The sequence below is a fragment of the Mobula hypostoma genome, chromosome 4, assembly GCF_963921235.1.
Source record: "Mobula hypostoma chromosome 4, sMobHyp1.1, whole genome shotgun sequence".
Classification (NCBI taxonomy): Eukaryota; Metazoa; Chordata; class Chondrichthyes; order Myliobatiformes; family Myliobatidae; genus Mobula; species Mobula hypostoma.
In genome coordinates, this window is record NC_086100.1 from 113,799,276 (window position 1) to 113,815,907 (window position 16,632).

At 42.7% G+C, this 16,632-nt stretch overlaps 1 protein-coding gene across 2 annotated transcripts in view; it reads left to right on the top strand.

The window, feature by feature from the left end:
- The window catches only part of glrbb (glycine receptor, beta b), a 153,572-nt gene that overhangs the window by 46,603 nt on the left and 90,337 nt on the right, over positions 1-16,632 (top strand). For both annotated transcript variants that reach the window (XM_063046392.1, XM_063046393.1), the window contains exon 3: positions 1,802-1,908. In XM_063046392.1, coding sequence (XP_062902462.1) covers positions 1,802-1,908 — 107 coding nt within the window. The remainder of the gene's footprint in view (positions 1-1,801; positions 1,909-16,632) is intronic.

Sequence of the window (16,632 nt, forward strand, 5' to 3'; positions counted from 1 at the left end):
TGTTAACAGTTAGAGATTCATGTATAGTTTCATCCAGATTCCTCTAAAAGCATACACTTTTCAATTTCTTTAAAGAAATTAGCCTGTTTTTAATTTTTTCTACCAAAATGAATGAATTCATATTTTGTTTCATATTATGTTGTTTTTGCCATGTCTTCACCTATACACTAATATGTCTACATCTCTTGAAGTCTGTTTGCATCTTTCACACTTCATTTCTTCATAAACAAACTCAGATATATTGTACAATGTCCCTTTATCCAAATCACAGTATAGTTTATGAACAGTGGGGGTTCCTGTAATAATTCCTGTCCACCCAAACTGGGCACAGTCAACTTGAAAATTATTCCTACCTTCTTCCTGTTTGTTAACTGAACCTGAATGCATATCAGCATTGAGCATAATAACATACGAAATAGGAGCAGGAGTAGGCCATCTCCCGTCAAGCCTGCTCCGCCATTCAAAAAGATCATGGCTGATGACTCATCTCCACCTACCTGCTTTTCCCCATAACCCTCAATTCCCCTACAATGCAAAAATCTATCCAACATTGTCTTAAATATATTTACTGAGGTAGCCTCCACTGCTTCATTGGGCAGAGAATTCCACAGATTCACCACTCTCTGGGAAAAGCAGTTCTTCCTCATCTCCGCTCCATATCTACTCCCCTGAATCTTTTATTTATTTAATTACTTATTGAGATACTAGCACGGAATAGGCCCCCCGGACCTTGGAACCCATCACCCAACAACCCCCGATAAACTCTATTATACTCACACGACAATTTACAATAACCTATTAAGCCAATAACTGGTATGCCTTTGGACTGTGGGGGGAAACCAGTGCGCCCAGAGAAAACTGCCACATTCTATAGCAAGGACATACAGACACCTAACAGATGATATCAGAATTGAACTCTGAACTCTGACACCTCGAGCTGTAATAGCATCGTGCTAACCACTACGCTACTCCAGTGTTTAGTTGCGTGTGCTCTAAGTGATCCCAACCTCATGTGCTCTAAGTGATCCCAACCTCATGTGCTTTAACTTTATTTCATCATTTTCTCAGTGGTAACTTACTGAGATGCTCCTTCACATCGAAATGTACCACATCTACAGGCTCACCTCACCTGTATCGTTAGTTACAATCTCGAAGATCTGTTTCAGGATCATGAAGCATGATTTCTCTTTCATTAATCTATGATACTTCCCCAATTTAATTTTTATTTTCCAAATAATCTGTTACTATTTTCTTGCAATAGATGTTAATACTTTTCCATATGACTGCCATCCACTTCCTTGGCTTAGATCCCTTTTCTATCTCCCTCCATTCTCATACAGTGGGGTTAAGTTCGCTACCTTCCAATCAGTGGAAACTATTCTTGAATGTACAGAATTCTGGAAGATGACAACCATATTCTCTGTAATCAACTATTTCAATACCGTAGATACAACTTATCCTGGGGTGTTTGATGAACAGTATGTATGTGGCTGAAGGGCCTATTTTTGATCTGTATAATGCTCTAGCATTTTTTTAAACTAGTATTCATGCCTTTCACTTTCTCACTTGTTAGGTGTGTTACAAAATTAGGCGTGGAGTATTTGTTTAATTTCCAAATGAATTCCATTCTATCCAATCCCCATGTCCCATCCTTTATGATCAGGACCTGTGGGCTTAACATAAAACTCATCAGTCCGATGTAAATATGGATATTGGCACACTGATATTGAAGACAAAACTAATTGATGATTAGCTTGGACACTGGAACTAAACATGACAAATGTATTTATTTCTGTTGCAGAGAACAATCAGCTGAAGATCTTGCACGGACTCCTGCAAATTCCACCAGTAACATCCTCAGCAGATTACTTGTCTCATATGACCCAAGAATACGGCCAAATTTTAAAGGTTTGTGCAATCCATTGACAGTACAAGGAAACTTAACTTGTAAATTAATCTCAATGATTTTGTAAAAGATTCCTGTAGTTTTGATAACGTAAAGTAGTTTTAAGACTGGTGTATTTAATAATCATTCCACCAGCGTATGCTCCCTATGGGAGTGCATTTTCAGAAGGTTCATTCCCCTACTTTATTCAATTAAATTAATGAACTGAAAATTATGGACTATCTGTGAATGTTGCTCCACTCAGGAAGCAATGCATGGTGGGATTTCAGTTCTATTTTATTATCTTTACAGCAAGGAAAATTATTGACTTGGAAACAATTATATGTTGTTATCATAAGGATCTTTATAATTAATGAAATGAACAGCAGGAGCATAGTTTAATTCTATATTTGGTCATGAATAATCTGAGAAGTTGGCATTTGAGTGGAGTGAGAGAAAGATTTTCAAATGTGTCGCCTGAAGATATTCAAGATTTTTGAATAGAAATCAATCAAATAATCTGATAATTACAAAATAACCCTGGTTAAGGTTAAAATATACACATTTATGCTCTGCCTAAGCAGTTCATTAGGATTGAGGGTGTCCTGTTTCCATTGCAGTTCTGTGAGCTTTGAGAAGGCATTCCCCATATTCCTTGATTCCTATAGAGTATATCTAAAAAGCTACTGATCTCCATTTTAAATATAATCTTGAACTGAGCCACTTGGATGGAGAATAACAAAGACGCACCACACCTGAGTGAAGAGAACTCCTTTTGTCCGATCTGAGTGATGAACCCCTTATTTTGAATCTGTCAATATGGGTTCCTAATACTCCAGCCATGGGAAACCTCAGCTTTACATGTAACCTGTCAAGCCCTCAAAAAAGCTTTTACATTTGAATGGGATTACCTCTCATTCTTCTAAACTCTAGAGAATAGAGATTCAGTTGACTTGCCAACATCTTTTATAAATGTACTGTTTCTCATGGTTATCTTCACTGTACCACTTCCCACCCTGTCTCCTGTAAAAATGCTATTCCCGTTTCTCAGTTCCTTCACCCCTGCCAGATCTGTTCCCAGGATAAGGCTTTTCTGCCCAGGACGTCAAAGACGTTCCCAGGACACTAAAAGATGTCTTCCTTCTTCAAAGAATGGGGTTTCCCTTCCTCCACCATTGATGCTGCCCTCACTTGCATCTCCATTTCCTGTATGTCCACGATTGCCCCATCTTCCCGCCGCCTTAGCAGGGATTAAGTTCCTCTTGTCTTCACCTACTACCTATGAGTGTCCACATTCACACATCATTCCCCACAACTGCCTCCATCTTCAACAGAATCCTACCATCAAACACATCTTTACCTCCTCCCCACTTGCCACTTCCCACAAGGATCACTTCCTCTGTGATTCCCTTATCCATTCATCCCTTCCCACTAATCTCCCTCCTGCCACATATCTGTGCAAGCAACAGAAATGTTATACCTGCCCATTCACCTCTTTTGCCTCCATTCACGGGCCCAAACAGTCCTTCCTAGTGAGCAAAACTCCACCGGTGAATCTGTTGGGGTCGTCATTGCATCTGGTGCTCCTGATGCAGCTTCATCTACATTGGTGAGACATGATGTAAACTGGGGGACTGCATTGTTGAACACCTTTGCTCCATCTGCCAAAAGCAGAATTTCCCAGTGGCCAACCATTTTAATTCCTATCCCCAATCCTGTTCTGACATATCAGTCCATGGCCTTCGCCTTCTCTTTTGCCATGATGAGGACATTCTCAGGGTGGAGGATCAACACCTCATATTCCGTCTAGGTAGCCTCCAACCGGATGGCATAAACATCAACTGTCTCTTCTAGCAATTTTTTCCCTCCCCCTTTCTTCTATTACCCACTCTGGCCTCTTACTTCTTCTCCTCACCTGCCTATCACTTCCCCCTGGTGCCTCTCATTCTTTCATGTCTCCCATGGTCCACTTTCTCCTTTCAGATACTTTCTTCTCCAGCCGTTTACCTTTCCCACCCACCTGGCTTCACCTATCGCCTTCTAACTGGTCCTCCTTCCCTGCTCCCCACTTTTTTTATTCTGGCCTCTTCCCCCTTCCTTTCCAGTCCTGAAGAAGGGTCTCAGCCCAAAATGTTGATTCATTTCCACAGGTACTGCCTGACTTGCTGATTTTTGCCAACATTTTGTGTGTGCTGCTGGTTAATGTGCATTGTTTCTATCAGACAGACACTGCTTATCTATTCTGCTACCGTGCACTATTGCTTGATCCTTCCTCGTATACTCTCGATATTTCCTTTCACCTGAATTCATCTGGCCACTTTTTATTTTAATAAGGTTCATCCAACCACCGGTAAGCTTGTTGTGGAGTGGAGCTTATCTAAAGATCAAATGGTCAACCGTTCATCCGTTTTGGCCTCCATGCTAGAACCAAGGACACTCCAGACTCAGTTACTGAGCTGCGGTATACAGACTACACTCATGTAAACACATGGGTGGACAATAAGCTCAAACTCTAAATCATCATAGACTTGTTCACTGCAGCATGCAAGAAAAATGGCCTTGCACTGAATAGGATAGGAAAGGAAAGGTACATTGCATCCGGAGTTTCTCTGGTTAGCAGACGATTTTCCTCCATGCCTCTCTGACGTAGTGGGGAACAGTGTACGACTACCTGCAGTAAAAAAGTCATTACTATCTTTCCCCTGGTGCACCGCAATCAACAACCTGTAACTTCCCTGTTGGAGTTGAGCTTTTGAGCCACCTGAATGATCTGACATTTTTGCGAAGTGAACAGAAGTCTCGAAGGTGCAGGACAGTTCTGGTGTGGTATGTACGGGTCGAATTGAGGTGCTGGGGACTGGGCCCAAGCGCAGGAATTGAGCCAGTGTTTGGTCATTGCTGGAGCAGACTTGGAGGTGATTCAGTGTGGCAGAACCAAGGCAGAGATGAGGCAGTGAGGCCCAGGCCTGGGAACGAGAATGAGGAAAGCCCCTAGGTGTGATTGATTTAAGTGCCAGGCCAAATTGGAAAGGTCCAATACGGGCCAAATCAAGCCGGCAGGCTCCAGGCCTGAGAGGGTAGCGAAACAGCAGGGCCCGTGTCCAAGAGTGAGGCTTGTACGACTTAAGTGCTGAGCCATATTAAAAAGGTCAGGGTGTCAGGGCCAGAGTTGAGGGTTGGGCCGGTTTAGCTCGATGCTCTGCATGGTTTACTTGTCTCTTTGCTGAACTGAGACTGTAGCCTTCAACTAACGGGCTACTGGATCTGCTACGGTGATGACTGGCTTCACTTCCATGAATTTCATTTATTTGCTTGCTTTTGCTGTTTCCACGACTTGTCTTTTTTTCTGCACATTGGGAGTTTGACTATCTTTTTTTAATGGGTTTTTATGGGTTTCCTTGTTTTGTGGCTGCCTGTAAGGGAATGACTCTTAAGGTTGTAATTAGTACATATACTTTGATAATAAATGTACTTTGAAATTTGAACTTTGAAGGTTGGAGGAACAATACTTTATATTTTGTCTGGTAGCCCCTGGCCTTATGGCATGAATATCAATTTCTCTAACTTCTAGCAAAATTCCCCCACCCTCCTTCCTACTCCATGGTAAGTTCCACAGTGTCACCCTTGAAGGCATTAATCACTTTCCACATGCTGAGAGCCAGATCTCAGCAGAGGCAGACATTGACAACAACATTTACTTTCACCTTCAGTGCACCATTGCAGCCATGGGCAATCTGAAGGAGGAGTGTTTGAAGATCAAGGCTTCAAGCTGAACATGAAGCTTGTGTTTACAGTGCAGTGCAGCAGAGACCCCTGCCTGCCTGCACATTCTGTGAGAGGCAGGAACTAAGCTACAGCAGTCATCTCAATGAATGTCTCCTCAAAGTTGCTGAAATCCACTAGCAAGATGAGTGAATCAGCATGAGTTTTCTCTCCCAGGCTAATATATTGATCTCATCACTTCCTTTGATGGGCCCGAATGTGCTGAAAAGACATTCTACTCTGAGTACCATCACAGGTATCAGATTACTAAGACAACAGAAACATTCCCACATGTTCTCAGAGCCTCTTTGGATATGTATAGTGTCCTCATCAGTTCATAGAAATTCTTAACTGGTGACTAATCGGACTGTAGGAGTATCTGATTTGCCATGGAGCCTTGCATCTCTTCATTGGAAGCACATGGAAGTCCAGTGAAGCTAGCGGAAGGAATGCACCACCTGGGGCGTCTTCTTGGGTGCCTAGGTGCAACTCGAGTAGCAGCAGTACTCTCAATAGATATGAATAAATATTCTTGTTTCAGCCTGTTACAGCTAAAAAGCACAACTGCTTCCAAGGTCAGTAGAGTCAACAAAGATGTCTTAATGCGTTTAAATGAACTATCGCTGCTTAAAACCGATGGAAGCAACACAGTCTGTGGTCGGAAGGGCCCACGGAGAAAACCTTGGGGAAAACGTGGACGAAGATCAGGATTACAAGTGCATTTAAGGAAACGGAGTTTTAAACTCTCTATACCGACAATCTTGCTGGCGAACGTGCAGTCCCTGGTGAATAAGATCAATGATCTCAGAGCCAGGGTGCTGAATCAGAGGGACATTAGGACCACGTATATCCTTTGTTTCACGGAATCCTGGTTAACCCTTTCCGTACCGGATGCAGTGATTCAGATTGACGGGTTTACTATACACCATCAGGGTAGATCTATAGAGTCTCTCAAAAGTAGAGGTGGAGGAGCCTGCTTCGTGATCAACTCTTCTTGGTGCAGGAATATATCAGTGCTGACCCAATTCTGCTCACCAGACCAGGAGTATCTAGCAGTAAAATGTCGTCCTTTTTACTTACCGCAGGAGTACTCTGGGGTCATTCTGGTAGCAGTTTACATTCCACCTCAGGCCAACGTCAGTCAGGCTTTAGATGATCTGAGCAATGGGATCTACATGCATGAAACAGCGCATGCTAATACCTTCACCGTCATTTTGGGAGATTTTAACAAGGCCAGTCTGAAAAAAATCACTAAACAATTACCATCAACAGATCACTTGCAATACCAGAGGAAACAACACACTGGACCATTGTTACACCGGCATCAAGAATGCCTACCATGCTGTTCCACGCCCTCACTTCAAGAAGTCTGATCACCAAGCTGTACTTCTACTCCCTGAGTATAGGCAGAGACTGAAGACTGCAGCACCAGTAGTGAGGACCAAGAAGGTTTGGACAAGGGAAGCACAAGTGTGCCTACAGGACTGCTTTGAATTGGTGGGCTGGGCTGTATTCAGGGATTCATCTTTGAATCTGGGTGAGTATGCTGCAGTTGCTACCTACCTCATTAAGACCCATGTGGATGAGTGTGTGCCTACAAAGACTTACTGTACATTCCCAAACCAAAAGCCGTGATGAACCAGGAGGTACGTCATCTGCTAAGGGCTAGATCTGTGGCATTCAAGTCTGGCAACCCAGGCCTGTACCAGAAAACCAGGTATGATTTGCGGAGGGCTATTTCAAGGGCGAAGGGACAATCTTGAACGAGGTTGGAGGCGACATCAGATGCACGGCAACTCTGGCAGGGACTGCAAGACATTACTTCCTACAAAGCGAAACCCAGTAGAATGAATGGCAGCTATGCTTCACTACCAGAGGAACTCAACGCCTTCTATACACGCTTTGAAAGGGAGAACACAACTACAGCTGTGAAGATCCCTGCTGCACCTGATGACCCTGTGATCTCTGTCTCAGAGGCCAATGTTAGACTGTCTTTAAAGAGAGTGAACCCTTGCAAGGCAGAAGGTCCCAATGGAGTACCTGGTAAGACTCTGAAAACCTGTGCCAACCAACTCGCAGGAGTATTCAAGGACATTTTCAACCTCTCACTGCTACGGGCAGAAGTTCCCACTTGTTTCAATTATACCAGTGCCAAAGAAGAATAATGTGGGCTGCCTTAACGCATATCACACGGTCGCACTCACATTGAATGTGATGAAATGCTTTGAGAGGTTGGTTATGACTTGCCTGAACTCTTGCCTCGGCAAGGACCTGGACCCATTGCACTTTGCTTATCGTCACAATAGGTGAACGGCAGATGCAATCTCCATGGCTCTTCACACGGCTTTAGAACACCTGGACAACACAAACACCTACATTAGGATGCTGTTCATCGACTATAGCTCAGCATTTAATACCATCATTCCCACAATCCTGATTGAGAAGTTGCAGAACCTGGGTTCTGTGCCTTCCTCTGTAATTGGATCTTCGACTTCCAAGCTGGAAGACCACAGTCTGTGTGGATTGATGATAACATACCACTGATGATCAATACTGGCGCACCTCAGGGGTGTGTTTGTATATATGTGACTGCGTGGCTAGGCATAGCTCAAATACAATCTACAAATTTGCTGACAATACAACCATTGTTGGTAGAATCTCATGTGGTGATGAGAGGGCGTACAGGAGTGAGATATGCCAACTAGTGGAATAGTGCCACAGCAACAACCTGGCACTCAGCGTCAGGAAGATGAAAGAGCTGATTGTGGACTTCAGGAAGGGTAAGATGAAGGAACACATGCCAATCTTCATAGAGGGATCAGAAGTGGAAAGAGTGAGCAGCTTCAAGTTCCTGGGTGTCAAGATCTCTGAGGATCTAACCTGGTCCCAACATATCAATGTAGTTATAAAGTAGGCAAGACAGCGGCTATACTTTATTAGGAGTTTGTAGAGATTTGGCATGTCAACAAATACACTCAAAAGCTTCTATAGTCGTACCGTGGAGAGCATTCTGACAGGCTGCATCACTGTCTGGTATGGAGGGGAGGCAGCTACTGCACAGGACTGAAAGAAGCTGCAGAAGGTTGTAAATCTAGTCAGCTTCATCTTGGGCACTAGCCTACAAAGTACCCAGGACATCTTTAGGGAGCGGTGTCTCAGAAAGGTAGCGTCCATTCCAGCACCCAGGGCATGCCCTTTTCTCACTGTTACCATCAGGTAGGAGATACAGAAGCCTGAAGGCACACACTCAGCATTTCAGGAACAGCTTCTACTCCTCTGCTATCTGATTCCTAAATGGACTTTGAAGCTTTGGACACTACCTCACTTTTTTAATATACAGTATTTCTGTTTTTGCACATTTTAAAATAATTATTCAATATATGTAATTGATTTACTTGTTTATTTATTATGTTTTATTTAATTTATTATTATTATTTTTCTCTCTCTGCTAGATTATGTATTGCATTGAACTGCTGCTTCTAATTTAACAAATTTCACGTCATATACTGGTGATAATAAACCTGATTCTTCCCCTTATCCTCCTTCAATTCGAAGAGAGAAACCTAGCTGGTCGTAACATGCATTAAGGTGGTAAATCTCTGGGGCCTGATTAGGTGTGTCCAAAAGTACTATGGAAAACCAGAACTAAAAATAGTGGGAACTCTGGATGAGATCTATGAAACAATTTTAGCAATGGGTGAAATGCCAGAAGATTGGATGGTAACTAATGTTGTGCTGGAAACTATAGACCAGTAAATCTAAAAATCTACAGTTACTAACAGGGATTCTGAGGATATACATGCTTTAGAAAGTAGGGTTGATTAGGAATATTCAGCATAACTTTCTCCATGGGAGATCATGTCTCACAAATTTTATTTTGTTTTTGAAGACATATCAAGAAAGTCAATCAGACTAGGATGGTAGACATTGTTTATATGGACTTAAGTAAAGCCTTTGATTCAGTAAGGCCTTTCTAAGGAAAATGAGGGGTAATCTTGGTGAATAAAGTCCTGAAGGACGTAGATCGGTGAATACATACAGTACTTTTCCCAGGATTGAGTAATCAAAAACTAGCGGGTATAGGATCAAGGTGAGAAGGGAGAGATTTAATAAGAACCTGAGGTGCAAATCTTCACCCAGAGGATGGTCCATTATGGAATGAGCTGTTAGAGCAAGTGGCTGAGGCAGGTACATTAACAACATTTGAAATACATTTGGACCATTACATTGATTGAAAAAAAATAGTGAAATAAATGTCAACTGCAGCCAAATGGAACTTGCTTAGATGGTAAAACACACAGAAAATGCTGGAGGAACTCAGCAAGACAAGCAGCAACATTGAAGATCATAAGACATTGGAGCAGAATTAAGTCATTCTACCCATCTAGTATTTCTGCATTCTATTATGGCTGATACATTTCCCATTTCAACCAGGAGGGGAATAAACAGCTGATGTTTCAGACCAAGATCCTTCATCTGGACTGTCCTGATTAAGGATCTCAGCCCAAAATGTCAACTGTTTATTCCTCTCCGTAGATGCTGCCTGACTTGTTTAGTTCCTCCAGCATTTTGTGTGTGAATCCCTTGTGTTTATGTTTAGCTTATAAGGGTGCCTTGGCCAGTTGAGCCTGATTATGGTTCTAGCAGAGGTATGGCTAAGTTACCTCCCTACTTCTGAAATTAATGCCCTGATTAAAGAACACCAATATTCCCTAACCTAATCATCCAACTGCATTGTCTTCTTCATGAGTCAATGGACTGTTGCTACCAGTTCCTTGCATTCCTCAATATTTCCTAATGCTCTACTAATCATGCTATTTACCAAGCCTCATTAGATCTCACAGAATGCATCACCCCACTTGAATGGACTAAACTCCATCTGTTATGTTATCAAAACACCAATATCTCCCTGCAATCTAAGACTGCCTTCTGCAATATCAACTACAGAATTATTTTCCTGTATCTTCCTTACTACTGATAACTAGGCTACAAGTCCATAATTTCCTAACTTTTCCTTGCTCCCTTTCTGAAAAAAAGGCAAACTATGTTTGCTAACTCTCAGTTTGCAGTACTACTGAGCCAGAGCCCCAGCTATCTGTTCCCTTATCTCCCCTATCAACCTGGGATAAATTCCATTCAATCCTGGGGATTCCCATTTAATTATGTAGACCTACACCAAATTTTCAGCTTCTCTTTCACTGAATTCACCAGCTACAAAATCTGTTTCATTTGTGAATATTGATGAAAAGTATTAATTTAGGAACTCACCTAAGCCTCTGCTGCACCAAGATGGCTCTACTTTTTCCCAAGTTATTTTTTATGCCAGGATTGATGCAGTGTTTCACCCTGAAACACTGACTATTAATTTTGCCCCACAGATGCTGCTTGATCCGCTAAGTTCTTCCAGTAGATTGAGTGTTTTTCATTAGAACAGATTTCTACTGTGTAAATAAATTCATGGACAAGGATTGATCTGGTCCTAGGGTTGAGGTTCTTAACTGGAAGAAGGCCAAATTTGAAGAAATGAGAAAGGATCTAAAAAGCGTGGATTGGGACAGGTTGTTCTCTGGCAAGGATGTGATCGGTAGGTGGGAAGCCTTAAAAGGAGAAATTTTGAGAGTTCAGAATTTGTATGTTCTTGTCAGGATTAAAGGCAAAGTGAATAGGAATAAGGAACCTTGGTTCTCAAGGGATATTGCAACTCTGATAAAGAAGAAGAGGGAGTTGTGGGCCCTTGTGGCTACAGGGGTCAGGGGGTATGGAGGGAAGGCTGGGTTCTGAGTTGGATGATCAGCCATGATCATAATAAATGGCGGTGCAGGCTCGAAGGGCCGAATGGCCTACTCCTGCACCTATTTTCTATGTTTCTATGTTTCTATGTTTCTATGTATAGGAAGCAGGGAGTAAATAAGGTGCTTGAGGAGTATAAGAAGTGCAAGAAAATACTTAAGAAAGAAATCAGGAGGGCTAAAAGAGGACATGAGGTTGCCTTGGCAGTCAAAGTGAAGGATAATCCAAAGAGCTTTTACAGGTATATTAAGAGCAAAAGGATTGTAAGGGATAAAATTGGTCCTCTTGAAGATCAGAGTGGTCGGCTATGTGCGGAACCAAAGGAAATGGGGGAGATCTTAAATAGGTTTTTTGCGTCTGTATTTACTAAGGAAACTGGCATGAAGTCTATGGAGTTAAGGGAAACAAGTAGTGAGATCATGGAAACTGTACAGATCGAAAAGGAGGAGGTCTTGAGGAAAATTAAAGTGGATAAATCCCCGGGACCTGACAGGTTCCCTCGGACCTTGAAGGAGACTAGTGTTGAAATTGCAGGGCCCTGGCAGAAATATTTAAAATGTCGCTGTCTACAGGTGAGGTGCTGGAGGATTGGAAAGTGGCTCATTTTGTTCTGTTGTTTAAAAAAGGATCGAAAAGTAATCCGGGAAATTATAGGCCGGTAAGTTTAACGTCGGTAGTAGGTAAGTTATTGGAGGGAGTACCAAGAGACAGAATCTACAAGCATTTGGATAGACAGGGACTTATTAGAGAGAGTCAACATGGCTTTGTGCGTGGTAGGTCATGTTTGACCAATCTATTGGAGTTTTTCGAGGAGGTTACCAGGAAAGTGGATGAAGGGAAGGCAGTGGATATTGTCTACATGGACTTCAGAAAGGCCTTTGACAAGGTCCCGCATGGGAGGTTAGTTAGGAAAATTCAGTCGCTAGGTATACATGGAGAGGTGGTAAATTGGATTAGACATTGGCTCAATGGAAGAAGCCGAAGAGTGGTAGTAGAGAATTGCTTCTCCGAGTGGAGGCCTGTGACTAGTGGTGTGCCACAGGGATCAGTGCTGGGTCCATTGTTATTTGTCATCTATATCAATGATCTGGATGATAATGTGGTAAATTGGATCAGCAAATTTGCTGCTGATACAAAGATTGGAGGTGTAGTAGACAGTGAGGAAGGTTTTCAGAGCCTGCAGAGGGACTTGGACCAGCTGGAAAAATGGGCTGAAAAATGGCAGATGGAGTTTAATACAGACAAGTGTGAGGTATTGCACGTTGGAAGGACAAACCAAGGTAGAACATACAGGGTTAATGGTATGGCACTGAGGAGTGCAGTGGAACAGAGGGATCTGGGAATACACATACAAAATTCCCTAAAAGTAGCATCACAGGTAGATAGGGTTGTAAAGAGAGCTTTTGGTACATTGACCTTTATTAATCAAAGTATTGAGTATAAGAGCTGGAATGTTATGATGAGGTTGTATAAGGCATTGGTGAGGCCGAATATGGAGTATTGTGTTCAGTTTTGGTCACAAATCACAGGAAGGATATTAATAAGGTTGAAAGAGTGCAGAGAAGGTTTACAAGGATGATGCTGGGACTTGAGAAACTCAGTTACAGAGAAAGGTTGAATAGGTTAGGCCTTTATTCCCTGGAGCGTAGAAGAATGAGGGGAGATTTGATAGAGGTATATAAAATTATGATGGGTATAGATAGAGTGAATGCAAGCAGGCTTTTTTCCACTGAGGCAAAGGAAGAAAAAATCCAGAGGACATGGGTTAAGGGTGAGGGGGGAAAAGTTTAAAGGGAACATTAGAGGGGGCTTCTTCACACAGAGAGTGGTGGGAGTATGGAATGAGCTGTCAGACGAGGTGGTAAATGTGGGTTCTTTTTTAACATTTAAGAATAAATTGGACAGATACATAGATGGGAGGTGTATGGAGGGATATGGTCCGTGTGCAGGTCAGTGGGACTAGGCAGAAAATGGATCGGCACAGCCAAGAAGGGCCAAAAGGCCTGTTTCTGTGCTGTAGTTTCTATGGTTTCTATGGTTTCCTACTGAGGTTTCTCCCACCACTGTCCTCAGATCTCCAGACTGCTGTGGTCATACCCTGTACAACGTCAACTATTTTTGCAAAGCTTTATGACCATGTTAATCAGACTGAAGCCCTGTACGTATGTACAAGAAGCACTAGACTAAAACTTCTGCCCTAATTTGTACTTTTCAATAGTCCCATTCATAAGTTGAGTGTCATTGTAGACAATTTAACATTGTGCTGGTCATAAAAATACTATCAGTCAGATGTATCCAGTAGATGGAAATGTTTACACTTGGATGTGAGTTCAAGGAACAAATATAAATAGATACTTTATTGATCTCAAAGGAAATTACAGTGTCACAATAGCATTACAAGTGCACAGATATACAAATATACAAATATTAGAAGAGAAGCAAGAAAGAATAAAAAATAAGTGACCTCAAACAGTCTAACAGGAGGGGGTCATCACTTCCCCAGCTATAGGTTGACTCATTTTAGAGCCTAATGGCCAAGGGTAAGAATGACATCATATCGCGCTCTTTGGAGCAGTTCAGTTGTCTTAGTCTATTACTAAAAGTGCTCCTCTGTTCAGCCAAGGTGGCATGCAGAGGGTGAGAAACATTGTCCGGAATTGCTAGGATTTTCCATAGGGTCCTTTGTTCTACCACAGCCTCCTGTGTATCCAGTTTGACTCCTATAACAGAGCCAGCTTTTCTAATCAGTTTACACATCAAAGTTGCTGGTGAACGCAGCAGGCCAGGCAGCACCTCTAGGAAGAGGTACAGTCGACGTTTCGGGCCGAGACCCTTCGTCAGGACTAACTGAAGGAAGATCTAGTAAGAGATTTGAAAGTGGGAGGGGGAGGGGGAGATCCAAAATGATAGGAGAAGACAGGAGGGGGAGGGATGGAGCTAAGAGCTGGACAGGTGATTGGCAAAGGGATATAAGAGGATCATGAGACAGGAGGCCCAGGGAGAAGGAAAGGGGGGAGGGGGGAAGCCATCCATGTCCTCACCATCAATAGTAACAGGGAGCAGTGCAGGCTTAGTCTTCCTAAAGTCCATCACCACCTCCTTTGTCTTACTGATGTTGAGCTGCAGACGATTCAGCTTGCACCATTTGAGAAAGTCCTCCACCAGGGCCCTGTATTCATCCTCCTGTCCTTCCTTTATACACCCAACCATTATACTTTATACTTTATTGTCGCCAAACAATTGGTACTAGAACGTGCAATCATCACAGCGATATTTGATTCTGCGCTTCACATTCCCTGGATTACAAATATTAAATATTTAAAATATTAAAAATAGTTAAAATTAGTAAATATTAAAAATTTAAATTATAAATCATAAATAGAAAAATAGAAAAATGGGAAGTAAGGTAGTGCAAAAATACCGAGAGGCAGGTCCAGATATTTGGAGGGTACGGCCCAGATCCGGGTCAGGGTTTGTTCAGCAGTCTTATCACAGTTGGAAAGAAGCTGTTCCCAAATCTGGCCGTACGAGTCTTCAAGCTCCTGAACCTTCTCCCGGAGGGAAGAGGGACGAAAAGTCTGTTGGCTGGGTGGGTCGTGTCCTTGATTATCCTGGCAGCACTGCTCTGACAGCGTGCGGTGTAAAGTGAGTCCAAGGATGGAAGATTGGTTTGTGTGATGTGCTGTGCTGTGTTCACAATCTTCTGCAGCTTCTTTTGGTCTTGGACAGGACAACTCCCATACCAGGTTGTGATGCACCCTAGAAGAATGCATTCTATGGTGCATCTAGTGAGGGTTTTAGGGGACAGGCCATAATCTGAGAATTTCGGCAGATGACATGACTAAGTGTTGTATTTAAAGTCCGAGGTAGACAGGGTAAAAAGGGAGGGAGCCAATTCAGTCCCCTCTGGAGCCCCAGTGCTGCTTATAGCCATGTCTAACACACAACTCTGAAGCCGCACAAACTGTGGTCTACCTGTCAGTTAGTCCATTATCCAGGATACAATGGAAATGCCAACCTGTATTGAATAGAGCTTTTCCCCCAGCAATATTGACTGGTATTGAGGGCACATGAGAAATCAAAAAACGTGATCTTCACAGTGCTGTCCTGCTTATCCAAATGGGAGTAGACTCTGTTCAGCAAATAGAAGACAGCATCATTGACTCCATTATGCTTCTGGTAGGCAAACTGCAGTGGATCGAGATTACTTAAAGTTGCTGCAAAAATATTTTGTGTGAATTTAAAGTTTAGATTGAAGCAGTGATTTCGTTTTTTTTGGTGATGATTTAAAATGACTGATAAGGAGTTGAAGCTTATTTATTTATTTATTGAGATACAGCCCAAAATAGGCCCTTCTGACCTTTCTAGCCACATAACACAGCAATCCCCCAATTTAATCCTAGAATCACGGGATAATTTTAAAAGACCAATTAACCTACCAACTGGCATACATCAAAGTTGCTGGTGAACGCAGCAGGCCAGGCAGCATCTATAGGAAGAGGCGCAGTCGACGTTTCAGGCCGAGACCCGGGTCTCGGCCTGAAACGTCGACTGCGCCTCTTCCTATAGATGCTACCTGGCCTGCTGCGTTCACCAGCAACTTTGATGTATGTTGCTTGAATTTCCAGCATCTGCAGAATTCCTGTTGTTTGCGTTTAAAAAAACCTACCAACTGGTACATCTTTGGACTGTAGGAACATCCAGTCATGGGGAGAACATACAAACTCCTTATAGACAGCAGCGGGAATTGAACTCGGGTTGTCTGTACTGTAAAGCGTTGTGCTAACCACAGTGCTACCTTGCCACCCTTTTCTTATCTCTTCTGATTTTTACTTCCACTGACTTCCTTCCAATAGCTGTAAAATTGACAGTTACTCTTTTACAAAGATGTTGCCTGGATTGGGGAGCATGCCTTATGAGAATAGGTTGAGTGAACTCGGCCTTTTCTCCTTGGAGCAACGGAGGATGAGAGGTGACCTGATAGAGGTGTATAAGATGATGAGAGGCATTGATCCTGTGGATAGTCAGAAGCTTTTTCCCAGGGCTGAAATGGTTGCCACAAGAGGACACAGGTTTAAGGTGCGGGGGAGTAGGTACAGAGGAGATGTCAGGGGTACGTTTTTTACTCAGAGAGTGGTCAGTTTGTGGAATGAGCTGCTGGCAACGATGCTGGAGGCGGATACGATAGGGTCTTT